Here is a 22,094-nt window from a genome sequence, read left to right as displayed (position 1 = left end):
TCCCTTCGCTGGTCGTTAGAGTGTGTGTGTTGTGTTTTGGGGCCTGTGTGTGTGTGTTACATTACTTTTCTTTAAGTATGGCTGAGGCCCCAAAAGTCATTTTTTCTAAATGTACCGAGTGTGGCCATAAGCTCTCCCCGGCTGATGGCCACACTCGGTGCGTTCGGTGCCTTGGGGTTGAACACCTCACCTCAGGCTGTACCATTTGTGCAGCGTTCAACCCCAGGGCACTGAAAGAGCGGAGGTCGAAGCTGATCCTGGCGGGACTTTTACCCCCGGACTCGGCTCCGGCCTCCGCTGCTCCCGTGGCTCCACCACAGGCTGTGGTTGCTGCCATTCCTGCCCCCCTTCCTCCGTCCGGGACTCAAACTCCCACTAAAGTGTCGGAGGACAGGGAGGCCAGGAGGGAGAAGCACCACAAGCGACGGGCCGAGACCTCCGTTTCGGCCCCGCCAGCTAAGCGGGCTTCTCCCTCCACTGCTTCTAGGTCTCCTCCTCCTCTGCTCCGATCCCCTTGTTTCTCCTCAGGGCCCGAGGAGGAGGAGGCCCGATCTCCTTCGAGGTCATCGAGACGGCATTCCAGGCCTGCCTCGGTGTATGTCCGATGCAGACTTGGACCGGATGATGCGAAGGTTCATCCAGGCCCAGCTGCAGATGGGAGTGCTCTTGCCCCCCCCCCCCCTTCGGGGAGGAGCTCGACACCTTTTTTCTATCCTATTGCTCCTTCTCCGACCCGCTACCCGGGTTCGGAGCATTCGGAGCCGAGCAGCATTGGAGCCGGGGGTGGGTCGGCACCGACGGTACTTGGTACTTCCGATCCGACCCTGCCCTCGAGCCTGTCGGATCCGACCTCTCGGAGCCGTGGCCCGAGCTTCGGATCCAAGGGATTCAGTGTGCCTTCGGCTCCGTCCAGGTCGGAGCGCACTGGTCCTTCGGATCCGATGGTCTCAGTGCCGGTTCCGATCCCTTCATCGGATCCGAGTGGGAACCTACTTTCGGATCCAAGAGAGATTGGTTCCCCCCTCGGCTTTTGATGTAGTGGAGAGCGCTCTGTTGAGAGCATCCGGACCCCCGGTCCTTGTCTCTGCTCCTACTTGCACTCCCTCTCTGCTGGGCCAGGCTTCCATCACCCGGCCAAAGGGACAGCCTGCTTCAATGTCCCAGATGGTTCCATTGGAACAGGATGTAGCTGGCGAGGCCTCCTCGGACAGCCCCCCCCGAGGAAGTGCCCCGCAAGCATAAGTGCAAGAGGAGGCACGTGGACTCCCCTGAGTCCTTAACTGAGGACACGGACTTGGAGGAAGGGGAAGGCTCCCCAAGATCACCCCCTGAGGATGTCTCCTTTGGAGACATCATGGAGATGCTGAGGATCAGAGGTGGGTGGTCTGCCCCCAAGTCTTCCTCCGACGAGTCCGTGTTTCTGGAGGCATTCGAAGCAGGCCCGTCTACCTCTTGGGTGTCCCCTCCGGCAGACCCCTTGGTGGACCTCATTACCACCAGGGCATGGAAGGATCCGGACACCGTGGAGCCAATACCAAAATGCCCGGATAGAATACTTAGCCCCCCCTCAGACCGATCACACTGGAGTAAGGGCCCCCCCGTAGATGCCATGTTGACGGCGGCAGCCACGAAGAGGGAATTGGCTCAGGAGAGCCCCTCAGTCCATCCACTGAGCAAGGAGTCCCGCTCGATGGACCGCTTAGGGAAGCGAGTTTTTAGTTCAGCGACCTTCTCGGTAAGGTCTCTGAACTATATGGCACATGTCGTCAGGATGCAGCGGGATCTTATCAAAGAATACGCTGCCTCCCCTCCCGAGTCCATGTCGGCGGATGACAAACAATTGTACTCCACCCGAATGGCCACTCTGAGATCAAACTCAAATACCTCTATGCGGCTATTGTCCCACGCCACAGAGGGAGCCGCTAGGGCTAGCGGAGCAGGCCTAGTCATGAGACGTCAGGCCTGGCTCTGTCATTGTGACTTTGCGGAGCCTTTTAAAGCGTCTTTTGCGAACACCCCTTTCCATGGTTCTGCCCTTTTTGGCAAAACGGTTCGCGAGACACTTGTCCAGAGCGAGAAAGATGGGAAGACGTTGTCTGCTGTCGGAGTCCGCTTCTCTGCTCCCCAGCTGTCCTTTTCGAAGAACCAAAAGGGTCAGAAGAAGATGTGGTTCCGGAAATCGCAACATTCCCAACTCGCTCCGGACAACCAGTCCTTCCGTGGCAGAGGAGGACAGGGAGGACGCCGCCCCAGGGGCAGAGGGGCTCCGAGAAACTTTGGGTCCAGAGAACCTTTCTCTGAATGGCCCGCGCAGCAGCCCTGAAGGGTTGCCCGGCTGCTCCACTCTGGAGGCAGTCTGGGGGCGCTTCTCGAAGCACCTAGCGGCATGGGAGTCCATCACGACAGACCGCTGGGTGCTTCGCATTATATCCAGAGGGTACAAAATACCATTACTCCATGTCCCCAAATTCAAAAACCTCCCCGATGTACCACCCGATCAGAGGGAGGCCACAGCTGCAGAAATTCAGCAGCTCTTAAGAAAAAGAGCCATCCAGCCCGTCCCCCAAGACTAGCTCGGATTAGGGTTCTACTCCAGGTTCTTTTTGGTGCCAAAAAAGACGGGGGACTTGAGACCAATCCTAGACCTTCCCCGCTTGAACCTGTCAGTAACCAAGGAAAAATTCCGAATGGTCACTCTTCAATCTGTTCTCCCCCTTCTAAGGGAGAACAATTGGATGTGCTTTATAGACCTCAAGGATGCGTACTACCACATTCTAATGGACAGACGATCCAGGAGGTTCCTCCGCTTCCGGCTGGGAGCCAGTCACTACCAGTTCAGGATTTTTCCCTTTGGCCTCACCACAGCCCCCAGGGTGTTCACCAAGGTATTAGCAGTGATTGCGGCCCACCTGAGACTCCAGGGAATACAGGTCTTTCCGTACCTGGACGACTGGCTCCTGACCGCTCCAACAAGGCATCTACTTTGCTCAGCCAGAGATTTCTTTCTCAGCCTAGCCCCACTGTTGGGCATCACTATCAATGCCGACAAATCCCTTCTGGCCCCAACACAAGTCATAGAATTCATAGGAGCCAGAATAGACACCAGAGAGCTACGAGCCTTTCTAACTTCCGAGAGAATCTGGAATTTGCAACTCCATGTGCGGGCTATCCTCCAATCAGAGACTGCACCAGCGGAATTGGTCCTGAGGGCACTAGGCTCCATGGCGGCAGCGATTACGCTCCTTCCATGCGCCCGTCTGAACATGCGGGTACTGCAATGGACACTTCTAGTGCAGTGGTCTTTTCTATCCCTTCCTCTTCACCACCCCATTGCTATCAGCAAGGCTTGCAGGAAGGCTCTATTATGGTGGCTCCAAGCCTCGGACCTCCATACGGGCCGTCCCTTCTGCACCTCTCCCCCTCTCGCCACGGTGACCACGGACGCCTCCCGCCTCGGGTGGGGGGGGCATTATTCAGGCAGGACAGTCCAAGGCACGTGGAACGACACAGAGACCTCCCTGCATATCAATGTTCTGGAGATGAGAGCGGTGCTGTTCGCGCTGCAAGCACTTCAGGATCTCCTCCCCATAGGAACGATTGCAATTCAGTCGGACAACATGTCGGTTGTCTGGTATATCAACAAACAGGGGGGAACCAGATCTTACCCTCTATGCTGCGAAGCCATGAGAGTGTGGGAATGGGCGATCTCCACCAACCGCTTTCTGATTGCAACGCACATTCCGGGACAGACCAACATCCTAGCGGACAAACTCAGTCGCACCCTTCTTACCCCATACGAGTGGTCTCTCAATCCACTAGTAGTGAAGCAGATATTCGCAATATGGGGGCAACCCTGCTGCGATCTTTTTGCGTCTCCATCAAACACCAAATGCGGCAATTTCTTCACTCTAATCCCCCCCCCAGGGGAAACTCCAAGAGACGCTCTGGCGCATGCTTGGCCACCCGGTCTACTTTATGCCTATCCTCCTCTACCCCTGATGCTACATCTCTTACAGAAAGCCTCGCGGTTGGGGAGCAGGATGATCTTCATTGCCCCATTCTGGCCTTGGCAAATTTGGTTCCCTTACCTGTGGTCTCACCTTGTGAATCCTCCTTGGATTCTAGATCCCAGTCCGGATCTCATCTCCCATCCGTTGAACTTACCGACTCCAAACCTGGACAATCTGAAACTGACAGCTTGGTTGCTCCAGTTCCACTCCTAGTTAGGACTCCCGGTATCTCTTCACCAGTCAAAGCCATCCTTGTGGCGGCGCATAAGCCCTCCACCAGGAAGGTGTACAGCAGTAAATAGAAATGTTTCTCCATCTGGGCGGAGCATCATGATCTAGATCCCTTTACGGCTCCTCTTCCGTCCATATTAGACTTCCTAACCAAACTCTTTCAGGAAGGCGCTAGTTGTTCAACTGTCAAAGTGCAATTGCAGCCATATCACATTACCATGTGGGACATGATACAGGGCCTTTGATGTCGGCCAAGTTGTGTAAAACCTTTCTCAAGGGCACCTTCTTACTTAGACCCCCTGTAAAAGAAGCCGTACCACCATGGGATCTTTCACTAGTTCTTCAAGCCTTGACTGCTCCACCTTTTGAACCCGCTGCTTCAGTAGATCTCAAATTCTTGTCTTGGAAAACAGCATTCCTTGTAGCCATCACTTCAGCAAAGAGTTTCCGAGCTTCAAGCTCTTTCTGTGAAGCCTCCTTATTTGATCTTTCACCCAGACAGAGTGTACCTCAGGATCAATCCTTCTTTTCTTCCCAAGATAGCATCGGAAACCAACATAAATCAATCCATAAATTTACTGGTTTTCTTCCCTAAATATCAGAATAAGGGAGAGTACAAGCTGCACTCATTAGATGTTCATAGGCAGCTTCGCTTTTATACTCATAGAACAGCTGGTCATAGACAATCCGACCAGCTGTTCGTTTCCTTTGCCAAATTTAATTTGGGGAAAGCAATTTCAAAAGTATCTTTATCACGCTGGATTTCTCAATGTATCCTATGGGCGTATCAAGTCTCGGAGACCCGCACCGGAAGGAGTTCGTGCACATTCCACTCGTTCCATCTCTACTTCTGCGGCCTTCAAGTCTAGAGTTCCATTGGATGATATTTGTTCGGCAGCCACTTGGGCCTCATCTCATACCTTTATTAACCACTACAAACTGGACGTGATTTCTAGAGGGAGAGCATCCTTTGGCTCTGCGGTGCTTCGCAATATCCTTCCATGATGGCCACCCAAGGTGCAGGTAGCTGGGGACTCTGTCCCACAGGTTGCTGACAAATGAACTCCCTACTTCAGATTAAGAAGTTATGTACTCACCATAACGTTCCATCTGAGTAGGTAGCTTCATTTGTCTGCAACCACCCCCCTCCTTCCCCCTGGCCTTCTTCGGATCTATTTTTAGTTGGATACCCATTTTTTTGGGTATATATTGAGGGGCAAACTCGATCTGAGGTCATGGAGGGTTAGCAGGGGATTATGGGTGAGGGGAGGAGCTAGGAGTTCGGATCCATTAGCTTGAAACAAGTTGCCGGCTCGGATCCGCTATCGGATCCAAGACCCACAGGTTGCAGACAAATGAAGCTACCTACTCAGATGGAACGTTATGGTGAGTACATAACTTCTTATTAACTTATAAGATAGCTGTATGAAACTTTTTTCCTTCACTGATCGAGGCATTCAGGGGAGAAAGTTCTTAAGTTGGTGCATTCCGAAGGGAGAGATTATACCCACCACTGCAAATAAAGATTATGTCTGTCTGCTTGCATGTGTTTTTTTAACTGCTGTGCTGGGTAAGGTAGGAGGTGGCACATGCACTAGATCTGTAATACCAGTGTCCATTTTAGAAAATCCTAGTATGCATATTTTCAGATAGGAATTTGTAGTCTGTGTCCTCATCTTTTACTTCTGTTATCTGTTTTTCTCCAGGTGTTGGTGACTTTGCGTTGAGTGATGTCAGCTTCCTGCCTGACCCATGTCCGTTGCCAGAACAGCTGAAGAAGCGTTCACTAAATGAAAAGGAGAAACAAATTTATGCCCCTATGTCTGGAGTTGGTGGAGTTGTTTATGACAAAGATGCTGTGTATATTGATGTGGGAGGTGGGAGAGTGAAGGAAAGCCAGGAGGAGGTGAGTTTTGATGAAAACTGAAACTTTACATGATTTTTAACATGCTGACCTTCTGCAGATTTGCAGCTGTTTTCAGTAAAACACCTGTATCCATATTTCTCCTGTAGTTGTAAGAGTTTGCTAAGTGAGATTATTTTCATTTTTTCCCCACAGGGTGAGAGGTGCACATCCTTACAACTAGTATTTATGCTGTTTCTGATTTTTTTTTTTTTTTTTTTTATTGTGTGCAGAAATGTTTATGGCATCAGCATTGCTACAATGCAAGATAAGTTGACTTGTAAACTTTATCCATAGATTTTAATATTTTGTCACCAAAACAAAAATAACTTAGAGTAGATTTAAAAAAAAAATCTTTTAAAACTAGTGCAGAGTAAATGTCACATATCATTTAGCCATTAACTTTGTGAAACTGACAGATCATATTGCTGACTGAATGTTGTGCCTTCTGTTTTTTAATGGAAAAATTATTGCTACTCTTTTCACAATGGTAGGAGAATGACTTATTTGCTTTCAGGAAAGATCTTATGCAGCTGTCCACTACATTTGTAATGTTAAAGTATTGTTAAATTTACCATATGTATGTGTAATATCTTTAAATTTGTTTCAATGCAATTTACCGTAAAAAAACATATTCACTCGTGTGTGTTTAATTGAAGGATGAAATAATCTGGTGTCCTGTCAGGAAAAATACAAGTACTTGCAAAGAGGGAAAAAAATCCCTAAAACCAGTGTTACAATGACTACACATGTTGGTAGCTGCTTTTGACAATCACCTCTGTGATTTTGAGGAAAGTGAACGAAATGGTAGCCACAGTAATGTAATCCAGTTTGTTGCTGTCAATCACACCCACACACATACATTGATTGCTGTAATGCCAAAGTAGTGCATTTTCAGTTTGACTTTGTTGCTGCCTTAGATGTACATTTAAAAGTGGACCAAGCACACATCCCAGTCACTGTAGTAGCTACAGCAGAGTATTTCATTGTCATCTTTGCTGCTGTCATTCAAATCGACACCACCTACCCCAGATATTTGGCCATGGTAATGTATTCTTTTGAACTTTGTGATCCTGGTTCAGGGAGAAGCATACATGCTCATGTATCACATTGCTACAGTGGCACAGTAATTATTATTATTATTATTAATCTTTACTTGCTGGGAAAAAAGTTCTACATTTAATACCAGTTTTAATATGTACATAAAATACAGTTACATGATATCGGAAGAAATATAAAAAAAAATAGGTAATTGTAAATACATGAGAGGGAAAAAAACTTTTACAATAGCTTTCGTAACTATCATTTAGAAACCATCATGTATGTAGCTTGCATAGGTATATGCAGTGCTGAACATTCATTAGACATAGACCCGGCTTGCATGTAGCAGATAGAGATAAAGTGGCAAAATATAGTGTAATATTACCTGTGATTTCTAGCAAATTAATGAAAAGAAGGGACAGCTTAACTATGGAAATATTAGAAGGGGGAGTGTGGTTGATAATGAAATATGGTATGATTTGTTAGTAGAGCAACTATAAAATTATCATTGCATTTAAGTTTGAGAAGTAAAACCTAATTAGGAAAGTGAGAAATGGTTGTGGCTGCTTTAATGTATTTTAATTTCAACCTTGCTGCTGTCACTCACAGGCATCCCTTAATTGCTATGGTATCCACAGTAATGTGTTACACCTTTGCTGCTGTCATTCACAAACATACCATCCACACAGCCTGATTGCTGTACACAAAGTAATATATTACATAGGTTCATAGGTAGATATTAGGCTATCGGCCCCAGGGCCTATACAAGCCTAGCCAGAAAGGTACCCTGGCATTTGCCACCCAAGAAAATTATTTTCCTTTGCTCCTGTCGAGCAGATCCACAGAGGTGATCCCCGGTGTGAATTTCCTATTTCCCATCCAATCATCAAGATTTTTCTTGAAGAGTGCTAATGAGGAGCTTTGTTTGATATAGATAGGTAGTTTGTTCCAGAGTATGGGAAGTCTCTGGGACAGGAATCTATCCCTCCAGCATGTTCTGTTTATTGTGCTGACAAGATTAGGGTCCCTAGAGCGTGTAGCTCAGAGGGATTGGGATTTCTTTAAGTGGAGCATGTCAAACAGCTCTGGATTTGACATAGCTTTGTATGTCAGGAGGAGATCGCCTCTGAGTAGACGATATGCAACGGAGTAAAGCTGGAGTTTTTTGAGACTGTCTGCGTAGGGCAACTGTTTGAGGCTGGTAATCCTCTTTGTGAGGTATTTCTGCAGCCTTTCCAGTTGTTGTAGATGTCCTGTGAGGTACATACCAAAAGGGGCATTGTACTTTATAATGGGTCTGAGTGACAAGTAGAGGGGAACAATGACCTCTCTTTTCCTGGATGAGAAACCTTTTGTGATGAAGTGTGCCAGGTAGAAGGATTTCCTGACTACTGTGGCGATGTGATTATCAAAGGAGAGACTACTGTCCACCTGTGTCCTAAGGTCTCTATCACACTTTCGGTGTTGTAGTCTACCACCTATGTGGTAGCTCATGGGTACAGAGTTTTTACCAAAGGGGATGACGGTGCACTTTTTGGCATTGAGCTTGAGGCCATGGCTTTGACACCAGGCATCTGTCTCAGTGAGGCCCTTTTGTAGGATGTCCACATTGTTAGGAGTTTCAATTATGACTCCTAGTTTGCAGTCATCTGCGAACTTCATTAGCCAAAGACCTTCTGTGTTAGCCTGTACTTCAGAAAAGTAGATCCCAAACAGGAGAGGACCCAGGACTGAACCCTGTGGTACTCCACTTGTCACTGGTCTGAAGTCAGATTTGGAGTCTGCTACTTTCACAGTGTGGGTTTTGTCAGTGCGCCAGTTGGCAACCCATCTTGTGACATAGGGATTTATACCTAGTTTAGTGAGTTTATCTGTAATTTCAGAATGGGGGATGGTGTCGAAAGCCTTGACGAGTTCTAGATAGGCTGTGTGAACCACCTTATCCTCGTCTATGGCTTTGGTGACTGCTTCAAAGAAGTCATTCAGGTTTAGGAGACATGATCTGCCTTTTACAAACCTGAACTGGGTGGGGTCCAGAGTTTGGAGATTACCAGTGTTTTTGTAAGTTCCATGATGATACGTTCCATGGCCTTGCAGACCAGGCTTGTTAGGCTAATAGGGTGGTAGTTCCCAGGGTCCGTGGTGGCTCCCCCTTTGTGGAGTGGGATAACCATCACTGTGCACCATTCAGTGGTCACAAAGCCTTAGGTGAGGCTATGATTGAACATAGTGCTTAGGTGGGGTACCAGTTCATTCTGTAGTTCATGTAGAATGCAGCCTGGGATGTTGTCAGGTCCCATGGATGCTGTGTTCTTGGCTTTGGAGAGTGTTTTTTTTTACCTGTGCAGCAATGATTACAGCAACTTTGCATTCTTCCAGTGTAGCGATAGGCCCTTTATGGGGTGGGGTAAAGTTAGCACTGAACCTATCTGCCAGGTTGTTGGCAATATCAGTTGGTTCTGTATATTTAGTGCCATTGTGCTGTAACTCAGAGCAGATCTGTGTGTTGCCATTGAGATTCTTGACATAGCTATAGAATGCTTTGTGGTTGTCTTTAGAATCAGTGGCGATTTTGTTTTCATAGCTAGCTTTGGAGGATTTTATGAAGGCTCTCAGCTTCTTACTGAGGCTGACCAGGGAGTTCTTCCAGTCATGAGATTTTACTCTCTTTTGCAACAGTTTCTTTCTTCTATTGTAGAGTTTGTTTGTGGCAGGGGACCACCAGATTGGCTTCCTTTTTTTGGAGGATAGCATCTTGGTTCTGTAGGGTTAGCACAATCCATGCACTCGTGTAAGTGCTTATAAAGTGCATTTGTGTAGGATTCCCTCTATTGTCCGTCTGCATGGGTGTCGTGAAGTTTGCCACTTCTGTCTTAAGAAGCGTGAAGCTGACTTTGGAGAAATTTTTGACGGTGGTTTCCCTAATGGGGGGCGGGATGTGGATGTCTAGGCTGATTAGCTTGTGGTCGGATCTGACCAATGAGGAATTGACCTCTGGTGTGGAACACCAGTCGCCCATGTTGATGATGACCAGGTCTAGGAGATTGCTGCCTCTGGTGGGGGTGTGGATAAGTTGATCCAAGGCACTGGAATTTATGAATTCCAGAAAACGTTGAACAAAAGAGTTGGTACATGAGTAGTTTTCCCTGTTAATAGTGTGGTAGTTGAACTCGTCTATTATTAGGGTGTTGGTACCCTAATGTTTTCCAGTATATCAAGAAATGAGTGGGAATCCTGGGACATGGTGGGGGATCTGTAGCAAGTTACAATTTGGATTGCGTTCTTGCCCAGAGTTAGTTGCACTTGGATAATCTCGGATGCATTATGCTGAGCAACTAGCCTGGAGGTGTGGATATCCTTAATGAATATGGACACACCTCCACCTTTAGTGTTTCAGTCCAGATTAGGTGGCTGAATGGTGTGGTATGAATTGTAGCTTGGTAATGCAGGGGTGCTCTCTGGAGCCTTTAACCAGGTCTCTGTCACTGCACAGATGTCGATGTTCTCCATCTTAAGAGTGCCTCAAGTGAATGCATTTTGAGGTTTAGACTTCTAGCATTGAGTAGCATTACCCTCAGATTTACCTGTTACGGTGGTGAATTTGTCATTTGAACCTTGCCTAAAAAGGCACTGTAGGGATGGCAAGGAATCCCAAGGGCGACAGGTGCAGGCCACCTCTGACAAAGCATCGTGGTCTGTTGATCATGTCATCCCAGGAAGACATACTGGATCTCCTTAGAATGACACCAGAAGCTTAGCCAATTGTTGAAGTCAATCATTTTATCCTTGTACTGTGGTATCATTGTGGGTGATTGAAGGATGCTACTCAGGGCTAGGGTCATACCTGCCTGGGCTACAAGATCAGAGAGCTCCTCCATGTCTCTTTTCATGTAGTCCATGGAGGTACGTCTCAGGTCATTCACACCAACATGGACAATGACGAGTCATATTTGTACTTGTTGTGGAGTGACCTGAGTGCGTGCATTATGTGGCGGATCCTGGCACCCTGCAGGCAGCTGACAGTAACTTTCAACTTGTTTAGCCTGGTGAGTTGGAACATCAGTGTGCCTGACTATAGAATCGCCTATGACTAGAGTGCCAAGTACATTGTCATGCCTTATGGGCTATGGTTGAGTGGCACATTGAGTTTGTGGGCTATGTGTCATTTGGGTTGTGTTGAGGGGTGGAGATTGCATGCGTGTCTGCTTTGGAGGTCTCTGTTGCTTTAGCAGATTTTTATTGAGAGCCTCCGCGAATGTAGGTGTGTGTTTTGTGTTGCTATGTGTGTGTTTTGGTGGTGTAGGTTTTGAGGGACTATGTGATGAGTGTGGCGTGGTGCAAGTCTTTACCTTCTCCTTTTGACTGTCTAGTCCAGTTTTGGGTGAAGAGAGCTTTGCTTCCAGTTTGGCTATATAAGTGCATCTCTCACAGGTTGTAGTGTTTAGTGATAAGAGGAGAGGGTTGTCTGTGTACATGAGGCTATTGTTGCATTGCCCCAAGATGCCCAGATTCATCAGGTAGACAGGAGAAAACACCGGAAGCTGACCCTTAGACATGCCTGGATAGGTGCTTATTTATTAAGTACTAAAAAGTTTTCCTCTAGACAAGTGAGGAAAATTGAGCACTGTACTAATTTGTAGCTTATTTAGTGCTTACAACGAGTTCTGAACAAGTGCTGAGCTCAAAGAAACAGATTTGAGTGCAAAAATAAAAAAAATGGCTAGTTCTAAGGGAAAATTTGAAGAACACACTTTATGGTGCCAGGAATAGTTTAACCCCTAGCTAAGCGGCGATGCATTTTTTTTTTTTTTTTTTTTTTTTTTTTTTAGTTTCAACTTTGCTACTTCCGTTTATAAACAGACCCCTCTCTTTAGATTACTGTGATTATTAGTAAAGAAAAGAAGGAAAGAAAAGCATGCCAACTGGTACTACCCCACGCAGTGCTGGAACGTGGACTTGGCCTGTTAGGAGGGAGAGAGAGGTTAATCAGGCTTGTTTGTTTACCTTATTCTAATTTCAGTATTATCAGTACTGATTATGGTGAAGTGGGAAATGGGTGAATAAATGAACACCTTACTGACACCGCGTATACAAGGATCTATGTATTTTAATGAGCTTTTAATCTAAAAATTACTAGTTGAAACAAAATACACAGGTACCACCAAGGATCGAATACCAGCAGTTTTCTTTGAAAACACAGCTTTAATGAAAATGAACAAAAACCACATACACTCCAGGCATTAACGTCTCCTATCTACTATGTTTTCGTTTGCAAGTTACTTCATCAGATGCGGACAGACTTGTGAACTATTCCTTTTATACTCCCACTACTTGGTGAATTGAGTTACTTACCCATTAAAGTAAGAATGTTAATTAGCAATTAATACAGAATGCAATTAATATAAAGTGACTGTGTGCATATACAACCTTCTCTGAATGAGAAGTACATATACCACCATTAAAAACCATGTTACCTAAATACTTCTGTCTAAAGATTCATGTTTTATGTTAAATCCTTCATAAATTAATATAAAATCATATATTCTTAGGGTACACTTTTGCACATGCTGCATTATAAATTAATATGCAAGAGAAAAGCATAGTTGAATTCCTCTGAAATTCAGGTTGGTTTTAATGTAGAGTGAAGGTGAAAAATATATGGTGATTTTAGAATCGGTGAACTGTAAGTGATGTTTGTTTACCTGGGAACGTTTCACTGCAGTACAGAAACTCATTTTCGATTCTTGTTTCAATACTTACATGTAATGCAGCCTGTGCAGGCCATTGAGTATGCAAACATTGGTATACTTAGTCTGTGAACTACAAACCCTTGCTTTTACTGTACTGCTTATTTGTAGGAAGAGCAGAAGCCATCCCAGGAGCTGGTGCAGACCCTCATTGCCACTCATGCCACCATTGATACCAAGATGGCATCAAGCAAAGTGTCCCTCTTCATGGATTCCAAGCCGCTAGGAGCAGAGGATGTGCAAGATATGAGGTATCAAACATGGCAAATTATTTATTTTTACCATTTGCTTGTGTTTCAAATTTCTGCATTTTCCTGCAGCTGTTACATGGTTTAAGATGTCTACCATCCAAGTGTTAGTTTTTTTAAATGTTTGTCACTGTATTGTAAGTGAATTAGTAAATATCTTTTGTTAGCCTTGACTTGATACGATGCTGCTTCAGGTTGTGTAGGCATTTTTTTTTTTGTAAGTAAAAGCAGTCAAGACTAGGTAGCTGGATTAATTTTTGAGGTAGTTTATGGAAACCTTTGTATTATTCCGTATATGGGGCATGTACAGAATGTTGGAAGTAGTACAGTAAATAACTTCTGATGGAAACCCTGAAGATTAGCAAGTATTTATTGTTGCAGAAAGGTTGAAACTCCTGTGCTTGTAATCCTTATTTGGTAAGCAGACATGAGCCATAAATTCCTTTCAGGATTTGGAGACGCACTGGGATCAGACTTTGGATGCCTTCATGTTAGGATCTTTGTGCTGTTTCATGCACAGACAAGCGTCCAGAAAACATTCAGTTACATGTGTGTGCTCTGGAGATGTAGGCAGTGCTTTATGCCCTCTGTAGGCAGTTTCCTAAACTGTTCAAATTTTCTTTATCTATCCAGATTAGTGGTCTGAATAAAAATGTGCATTTTCAGTTCATGATTTGGGCAAGAGGCAGGATTTACGATATACAGTATTGTATAATGAAACACAAATTACAAAAGGGGTGTAGTGCTGAAGTTCTGAAGGACAACAAACAGCATACGGAGTAAGCAGAATTATAGTGCAAGGCTTGTGCTAACAAATCCAGTTTACAGTCTTGTCTGACCAAGCTGGTCATTCACACTAGATCACATTCAGATTTGCAGAAAAGCTTTGGATCTATGGATTCTAGAGGAACCTGGCACATTTTTAAGAATTTTACCTTTCCTGACATATGCCATAGGTGAATTGATGATGCTCCAGATTGCCAATACTTTTTTGTGTGTCTGTGTGTGTGATGTATGGATTTACCTCACTAGGTCGACATGTCACAGATGTTCATCGTGCACACAGCTGCAGTAATCACAGATGGGTTTTCTGCCGTCAGGCGGTCCCTCGGTCGGCCGAATTCCAAAGTCTTGGTCCAGCGTCGGTTGTCGTCGCATTCTCTTCTGACGTCAGTGAGGCCAGAGTATATAAGACACAGCCGACTCCATGTTCTCCAGTCTTTTTTGCCGCGCGGTGCCCGAAGCAGAAGCAGTTCGCAAGTGCCTGTCGGCCAGCTCCTGAATTACGAAAATTTTGGAAACCGAAGTCTTCATTAAAGCTAAGTACCCCATTGGGGAAACTTTTCTTGCCTCAGACCGATGTCAGAAAAAGTTAATAATTGTATTTCTTGTGGGAAGCAAATACCGCATAAGGATTTCCATTCCCTCTGCATACCTTGTTTGGGCCCAGACCACGACGTCTCGGGCTGTCGCTTTTGAGCTACCTTCAATAAACGCACTATTAAGTGTCGGGCGGAGTTCGCCCAACACTACTTTGGTAAAGCTTTTGATTATAAAATGTCGTCTGACACTCCGACTACCGTTTTGTCCAAAAAACGCAAGGAAAAGGACCGACACGCGAGACCCGCGGTCCCCGCAGACACCACGCCAAAACAGGCTACACGTGGTCCGGTTCTCAGCGAGACGCCTTTGCAGTCCCTGACTACCGACGACACTCCTTTGGCGGTGTCCTCTGTACCCGAGACCGCTGGGACCTCGGCCCTTTCCCAGACTACAACCAAAGCCTTTGCTAATGTTGAGCCTACTAATGTGGACAGGTCCACCTCCACCCATGGTGTATTTAGGCCCTCTTCTTCTTTTTCAATTAAGACCTTTACTAAATCCAAAGCAGCCAGGCATCCCACGAGGCCTGTTGCACAGGGCCCATCTCCAGGTCCCATGCCTAAAAAACAGATGCTTAAAATGGCTGAGGATTTAATTACTCTTATCAGAGGTTCTCAACCCCCTCCAGACAAGAGACCCAGAGTGGAGGAAGATTCCCCCTCTTCTGATCAGGGATCCATTTTATCAGAACATTCTGATGCAGAGGAACACTCTTACTCTCCTTTTGAGGATTCGGATGCAGAACAGTCCATCCCTTCTGTATCCCCTCCTGAGGATTTTTCCTTTGGGGAAACCTTGCACACCTTGAGGGAACACTTCCATTGGGAAGGCCAAGACTTTTCAGATTTTAAGAAAAGACTTAGGGAATTTCTTTTGTTACCCCAACACAGACCTCTGGCTATACCCCCTGTTTTGGACATACTGGATGATGTCTATTCGGAGGCTTGCCTTAACCCGGATTCTCTGCCTCCTGCACCAGTCAAACCTGATAGGTATTACAGAGTACCCAGCTCTCACCAATTTCTCTTCAAAAGCCATAATGCTGACCCTGAAACCATTTCATAAGGCCCCATGGGATTGAAGGCCTCCACTGCCAAGAATCCACTTCCTGCAGAAAGGGAATCAAGATCTTTAGAAAGGTGGGGTAAAAAGGTATATACCTCGGCCACCCTAGCTATGAGGACCTTAAATTGTCAGTTTCATATGCTTAAATATCAACAGTTCCTGTTATCACAATTAAGGAACAAAATGTCTCAACCTGAACAACCAGATTTAAAGGAGTTACAGGATATGATGCATAGTGCAGGGCAAGTGGGTAAGCACACTTTACAATGTGGTTATGAAGCCCTAGAGGCTTCAAGTAGAGCGGCTGCTACGGGATCAGTCATTCGCAGACATGCTTGGCTTAGAGAACAAAACTTGCCTGATCATGTGAAAGCTAAACTTCTAGATGCTCCTTTACAAAAGGATGTGCTGTTTGGTACTAATGCTGAGGAGATATTACGGAAAATGGAAGAAAAAGCCAAATCCATGCAAACTGTCAAAACCTTTTTCCAGGTCCAACCACCACGTTTTAGCAGAAATTGGCCTTCAAAGAACTGGTCCTTTCCAGCCACTGACAAGCCCCAAAGAGGTAGATACAGACGCACAAGGGGCAGAGGGCAATCACAAGGATCATATAGAGGACGACAATGGCAAACTCCAGCACCAAGAGGTGGTGAGGACAGTGCACAACAATACAGGAAGCAAACCCAATGACTCCCTCATTTCCATCCCAAACACGTTTCAGCTGGCAGCACCTTTGGGAGGAAAGCTAGCATTATTTGCAGACAATTGGCATATTGTCACAACAGACAAATGGATCCTGGACATTATAAACAGAGGCTACAAATTTCATTTCCACACTCTTCCAAAAATGAGAGGCATGCCAAACCTGCCACAGAATCAAAGGGCAGAGGCACAACTACAAATTTCAAAGCTCTTAAGCATGAGAGCTATTCAAGAGGTACCTTCTCACGAACAAGGTCAAGGTTTTTATTCAAGGCTTTTTCTGGTACCAAGGAAAGGAACCGACTGGAGACCCATTTTGGACTTATCCATCCTAAACACATTTCTACTGCATCAAAATTCAAGATGCTCACATTACAGCAACTTCTTCCCATGCTGGGCAAGGAGTTTTGGCTGATAACATTGGACCTCAAGGAGGCATACCTGCATGTCCCAATCAGACAAAGCTGCAGAAGATACCTCAGATTTCTTGCAGGTTCAATCCACTATCAATTCTCTGCATTGCCCTTTGGCTTATCTACTGCGCCGAGTATTCACAAAGTGCCTGGCATCAGTGATTGCCTACTGCAGACTTCAAGGGATACAAATTTACCCTTATTTGGACGACTGCCTGATCCAAGCGGACAGCAAGCACATACTTCTGGAACATCTGACATATGTGACACGGCTATTGCATGCCCTGGGATACACAATCAACAAAGAGAAATCAAGGCTAACACCATCTCAGAAAATAACCTTCCTGGGTGCCAACTTGGACACAAACACCCAGATGGCCTATCTTATGCCAGAAAAACAAGGGCAACTATCTCAGTACTTCAAAATTCTAGCAGAAAGTACCAGGCTTACTGCAAGGAAAATCCTGCAGGCTCTGGGATTCATGGCATCTTGCATTCTTTTAATCCCATGTGCAAAGTTGCATATGAGGAAACTTCAATGGTACCTAAAAAACCTATGGTCTCAACACAGTCACAGTTTGGAAACAATACTACCAATAATCCCATGTTTGCAAAAGGAATTTCTATGGTGGGCCCAAGCATGTCAAGCAAACACAGGCCTCCCATTCTGCAAGCCTCAAGCAGAGCAAGTTATCACAACAGACGCCTCAGAGTACGCTTGGGGGGCGCACATGACGGACAGGTGCATCCAGGGCAAATGGTCCCAAAAAGAAAAGCACCTCCACATCAATCAAAAAGAAATGCTAGCAGTAATAAATGCAATTACAGCTTTCAAGGACTTCCTGCATCCAGGACAATTACTCATAAGAACAGACAACACCACAGTAATGTGGTACATAAACCAACAAGGAGGAACACATTCATACCCCTTGTGCAGACTAGCCATGATCCTTTGGAACTTTGCTCTGGATTGGCAAATCGAACTTCAAGCACAGTACCTGCCAGGATTGGAAAACACACTGGCAGACAAATTAAGCAGAAATATGACAGATTCACATGAATGGAAGTTACATCCGCAGGTGTTTGCAGAAATAACCCAAGTGTGGGGGAGGCCAGACATAGATCTTTTTGCCTCCCACAGGAATCATCAATTGGAAAAGTTTTGTTCGAGGACCTTTCATCCAAAGGCCTGGAGAGTGGACGCCCTTTCATTCAGTTGGACAGCATGGACAGTTTACGCATTCCCACCTCTGCCTCTTCTGCCCAAGGTACTTTTGAAAACAAGAGCAGACAGACCGAGGATGATACTGATTGCTCCAGATTGGCCAAGGCAACACTGGTACCCATTGCTGAGGAGCCTAACACATACTTCTCCCTGGTCCCTGCCTCTAATGCCACTTCTGACTCAGCACAGTTACAAAACTCTCCACAGTCAGCTGAAAACACTCAATCTCGCTGCATGGAAAATTCCTTAACACCACAACAGACCCTACTCTCCAAGGAGGTGCAGGATGTCATTTTGGAGGCCAGAAGACCATCTACTAGAAAAGCTTACTCCGCAAAATGGAAGCGGTTTTGTTCTTGGAATGCGAAAAAAGGCCAGGACCCTAGAAAACTGAACTTGCCTCAGGTATTACAGTATGTAGCTGAGCTGCTGAACAGTGGACTTTCATTTTCTTTCATAAAAATCCATGCCTCAGCTATTTCTGCAGAATACAACACGGATCCTCCTTTATTTTCTCACCCACTCTTACGACAGTTCCTCAGAGGGGCTAAGAATATTAGACCACCAAGGAAACAACCAATACCAGCCTGGGATCTTAATTACATACTAGAAAAATTAACATTGCCTCCTTTTGAACCAGCTGCCTCAACAGATTTGCAATATTTGTCCTGGAAAACTGCCTTCCTTCTGGCTATCACTTCAGCTCGTAGAGTTTCGGAATTACAGGCCCTCATGGCGGTGCAGCCCTTTCTCGTTTTCCATCAGGACAGGGCCTCCCTTCGTACCAACCCATCATTTATGCCTAAAGTGGTATCTAGGGTAGCTTTAAATCAAGCCATACACCTTCCTACCTTTTACCCCAATCCTCAAAACAAAGGGAAAAGGCTGCTACATTCCTTAGACATCCATAGGCAGCTACGTTACTATTTGGACAGAACAAAGTCCTTCAGGAAATCAGAACAACTCTTTGTGTCCTATGCTGTAGGGGCTCAAGAGAAGCCAGTTTCCAAGCAGACTATTTCAAAGTGGATAGGCCACTGCATACGGTTTTGTTATTCCTATCATGGGAAATCTGTTCCTACAGGTATCAGATCACACTCCACCAGGGCCACAGCTACCTCTACAGCCTTCCTCAGAGGAGTTCCTACCAAAGATATTCTGGAGGCAGCCACTTGGAGTTCTGTACATACCTTCACAAAACACTACCACCTGCCTTTATATTCCAGAACAAGAGCAGGCTTTGCCACTGCTGTTTTGCAGGGCATTCTGGCTCAACCCAGTTCCTCCTAGTACCTACCACTCTGTGCGTAGCTTTGGGATTCTACCCATCTGTGATTACTGCAGCTGTATGAACGATGAACATAGTACAGTTTTGTACCTACCATAAATGTAGATGTTCGAGTGCTAATACAGCTGCAGTACAGGTTTCCTTCCCTCCTTCCCCACTTGGTAAAGGCATGGGGCCTAACAGCCTCTTCATACAGCCTGACTGGGTCATCCTTCTAAGGTTTATTTGCTTGCAACCACTGTTTTTGGATTATATTGCATTACATGTATACGCATATAAGCATAATTTATGTATTGCCTTCTTTCGGGGGGCACCTGACATCTGGGGCAAGAAAGACTGAAGAACATGGCGTCGGCTGTGTCTTATATACTCTGGCCTCACTGACGTCAGAAGAGAATGCGACGACAACCGACGCCGGACCAAGACTTTGGAATTCGGCCGACCGAGGGACCGCCTGACGGCAGAAAACCCATCTGTGATTACTGCAGCTGTATTAGCACTCAAACATCTACATTTATGGTAGGTACAAAACTGTACTTTTCAGCAGCAAGAAAGTCTACTGTAAAATGTCAACAATGGAAATGTGGACACAACTGTGCATGCTTGAGGAAGCTCCTCACCACATTCAATTAACAAAAAAAACAAAACAGTTATATACATATATATCAACAGGTGGAGCAAGCCCTCCCTGCACCCTCACACCCTCTGCAGATTTTATGTACTAACTCTGAGATTGCACAGTTCTTGTGGAAAGGGACTATTCCCTCATCAGGGGATTGTGTATATAGTACAACTGTTGACCTTTTGTGGGCAACGTTCTTGCTGCCGACAGTGTGGTATCGACCTAGTAAACTTTTACCGTATGCATTCAGGTATATTCTGCAGTGTACTGGTTTGCCATCCTGAATGCTTCTCTGCTTTGTACCCACTCAGTGATGGACAGACTCCATCCCAACCCTGAATTGGATTAAATGAGTAATTAGATAATGAATGAATGGCTGGTCAGCATATTCACACCTTTGCAGCTCCCCTTGTTGGAGATGGTGGCTCAGTGAAAGAGAGTGGGGGAGAGAGACGGACAGAGGTTTATTGCTAGTACTTATCAGACGAAGTATCATTTGAGTGGTCTGCGTGCCTCAGCCTACATTTGGAAACTTATACATGTTCTTCGTGTTTCACTGTTGCAGTCATTACATTTGGGTTATCTGCTTGCAGGTAGCCCTCAGTCGGCCTGATTATCAAAGTCTTGGGTCCTGCGTCGGATGCTGTCTCATCTTCCATGACGTCAGGTAGTCGGTATAAAGCATCAGGTAGTCTGTATAAAGCATGCAGCCGACGCCATTACATCAGTCTTTCTTGCTGTGTGGTGCCCGAAGCAAAAGCAGTTCGCAAGTGGCAGTTGGCAGACTCCTGAAATTTTCGTTTTTGAGTTTCAGATCCGAAGTCTTCAACTAAGCTAAGTACCCCTGTGGGGAACCTTTTTCTTTCTCTAAACCGATGTCCATAAAAGTTAACAATTGTATTTCTTGTGGAAAGCAAATACCTCATAAAGATTTTCATTCGTACTGCATTCCTTGCTTAGGCCCAGACCACGACGTACCTCACTGTCGGTTTTGTGCCTTATTCAAACCGCGAACTATTCGTCGTCTGTTCATTTTCGCATCTAAATATTTTGGTACTTGGTTCAATTATCCAGAAATGGCTTCGGTAAGCCACCCGACTACCGACATTCTGAAAAAACGCGAAGATAAAGACAGAGAACAGACCACATAGTTTCCAAAGCTGCCGACGACACTTCTGAGCTAGTCGCCAGTTCGCTGGTACTCAGTGAGGCACTTTCGCAGACCCTGATACCCGCTACTTCAGATTCGCAGGCCTCTACTGAGACCCATTCGCAGTCCGGTATGCCACAAGATGCTTCTTCAACTGTGGAACCTGCGGATGTCTCTACCTTGGATGGGTCCGGAGCCGCTGTGCAGGCACTGGCTTCTGAGGGTGTATTCAGGCCTACTGACTTGCATATTAAACCAACGCCATCTTCTTCTTCAAGGCCTAAAACTCGATCCATGCCTAGAAAACCAACACCCAGACTGCATGGTCAGGCCCCTATGCCCAAAAAAACAAATAAGAATGGCTGAAGACCTTATTACTCTAATCAGGGGAAGCCACCCTTCTCCCTCTGAGACCTAGAACTGATTTTCCTTCTGATTCTTCTAATCAGGATTCTGAAATTTCTGTTTTCTCTGATGACCAGGAGTTGCCCATATGTAACCGTGAGGATTCTGATGCAGAGGACTCCATTCCCTCTGCTTCCCCTGTCTTTTGGTGAAACTTTGCATACTATTAGGGAGCATTTCCACTGGGAAAGCCAGGATTACTCTGACTCCAAAAAGAGGCTTAGGGAATTCTTACTCCTACCTCAACACAGGCCTCTAGTTATCCCTCCTGTGCTGGACATTGTAGATGATGCCTTCTTGGAATCTAGCCTAGCCCCTGACACTTTACCTCCAGCTCCCAGAAAACCTGACTGGTATTAGAGTTCCTGACTCTCACAAGTTCCTCTTTAAGAATCCTACTGCAGATCCTGAGAATATTTCACAAGGGCCTAAAGGTATTAAGGCTACTCCTGCCAAAAACCCTACCCCCTCTGATAAAGATTCCAGGGCCCTGGACAGATGGGGTAAGAAGGTATACACTTCTGCAACTTTGGCCATTAGGACCTTAAATTGCTAGTTTCATATGTTAAAGTATCAGCAGCATATTATTGGATTTTTTAAACAGAAAATGATGATTCCTGACTGGGCTGAAAAAGCATTACAGAATTTAATGCATTCT

General features: G+C 45.7%; 1 protein-coding gene across 1 annotated transcript in view; it reads left to right on the top strand.

Annotated features, from left to right (window-relative positions):
- The window catches only part of BMS1 (BMS1 ribosome biogenesis factor), a gene marked incomplete in the record, with an annotated part of 1,196,647 nt that overhangs the window by 478,283 nt on the left and 696,270 nt on the right, over positions 1–22,094 (top strand). The window contains 2 exon segments of the mRNA XM_044056283.1: positions 5,948–6,147; positions 13,044–13,183. Of these exon segments, the coding sequence (XP_043912218.1) occupies positions 5,948–6,147; positions 13,044–13,183 (340 nt within the window).

This window comes from Protopterus annectens, chromosome 14.part0, assembly GCF_019279795.1.
Source record: "Protopterus annectens isolate FY-2018-M chromosome 14.part0, PAN1.0, whole genome shotgun sequence".
NCBI lineage: Eukaryota > Metazoa > Chordata > Ceratodontiformes > Protopteridae > Protopterus > Protopterus annectens.
This window is presented reverse-complemented; position numbering and strand designations above follow the sequence as displayed.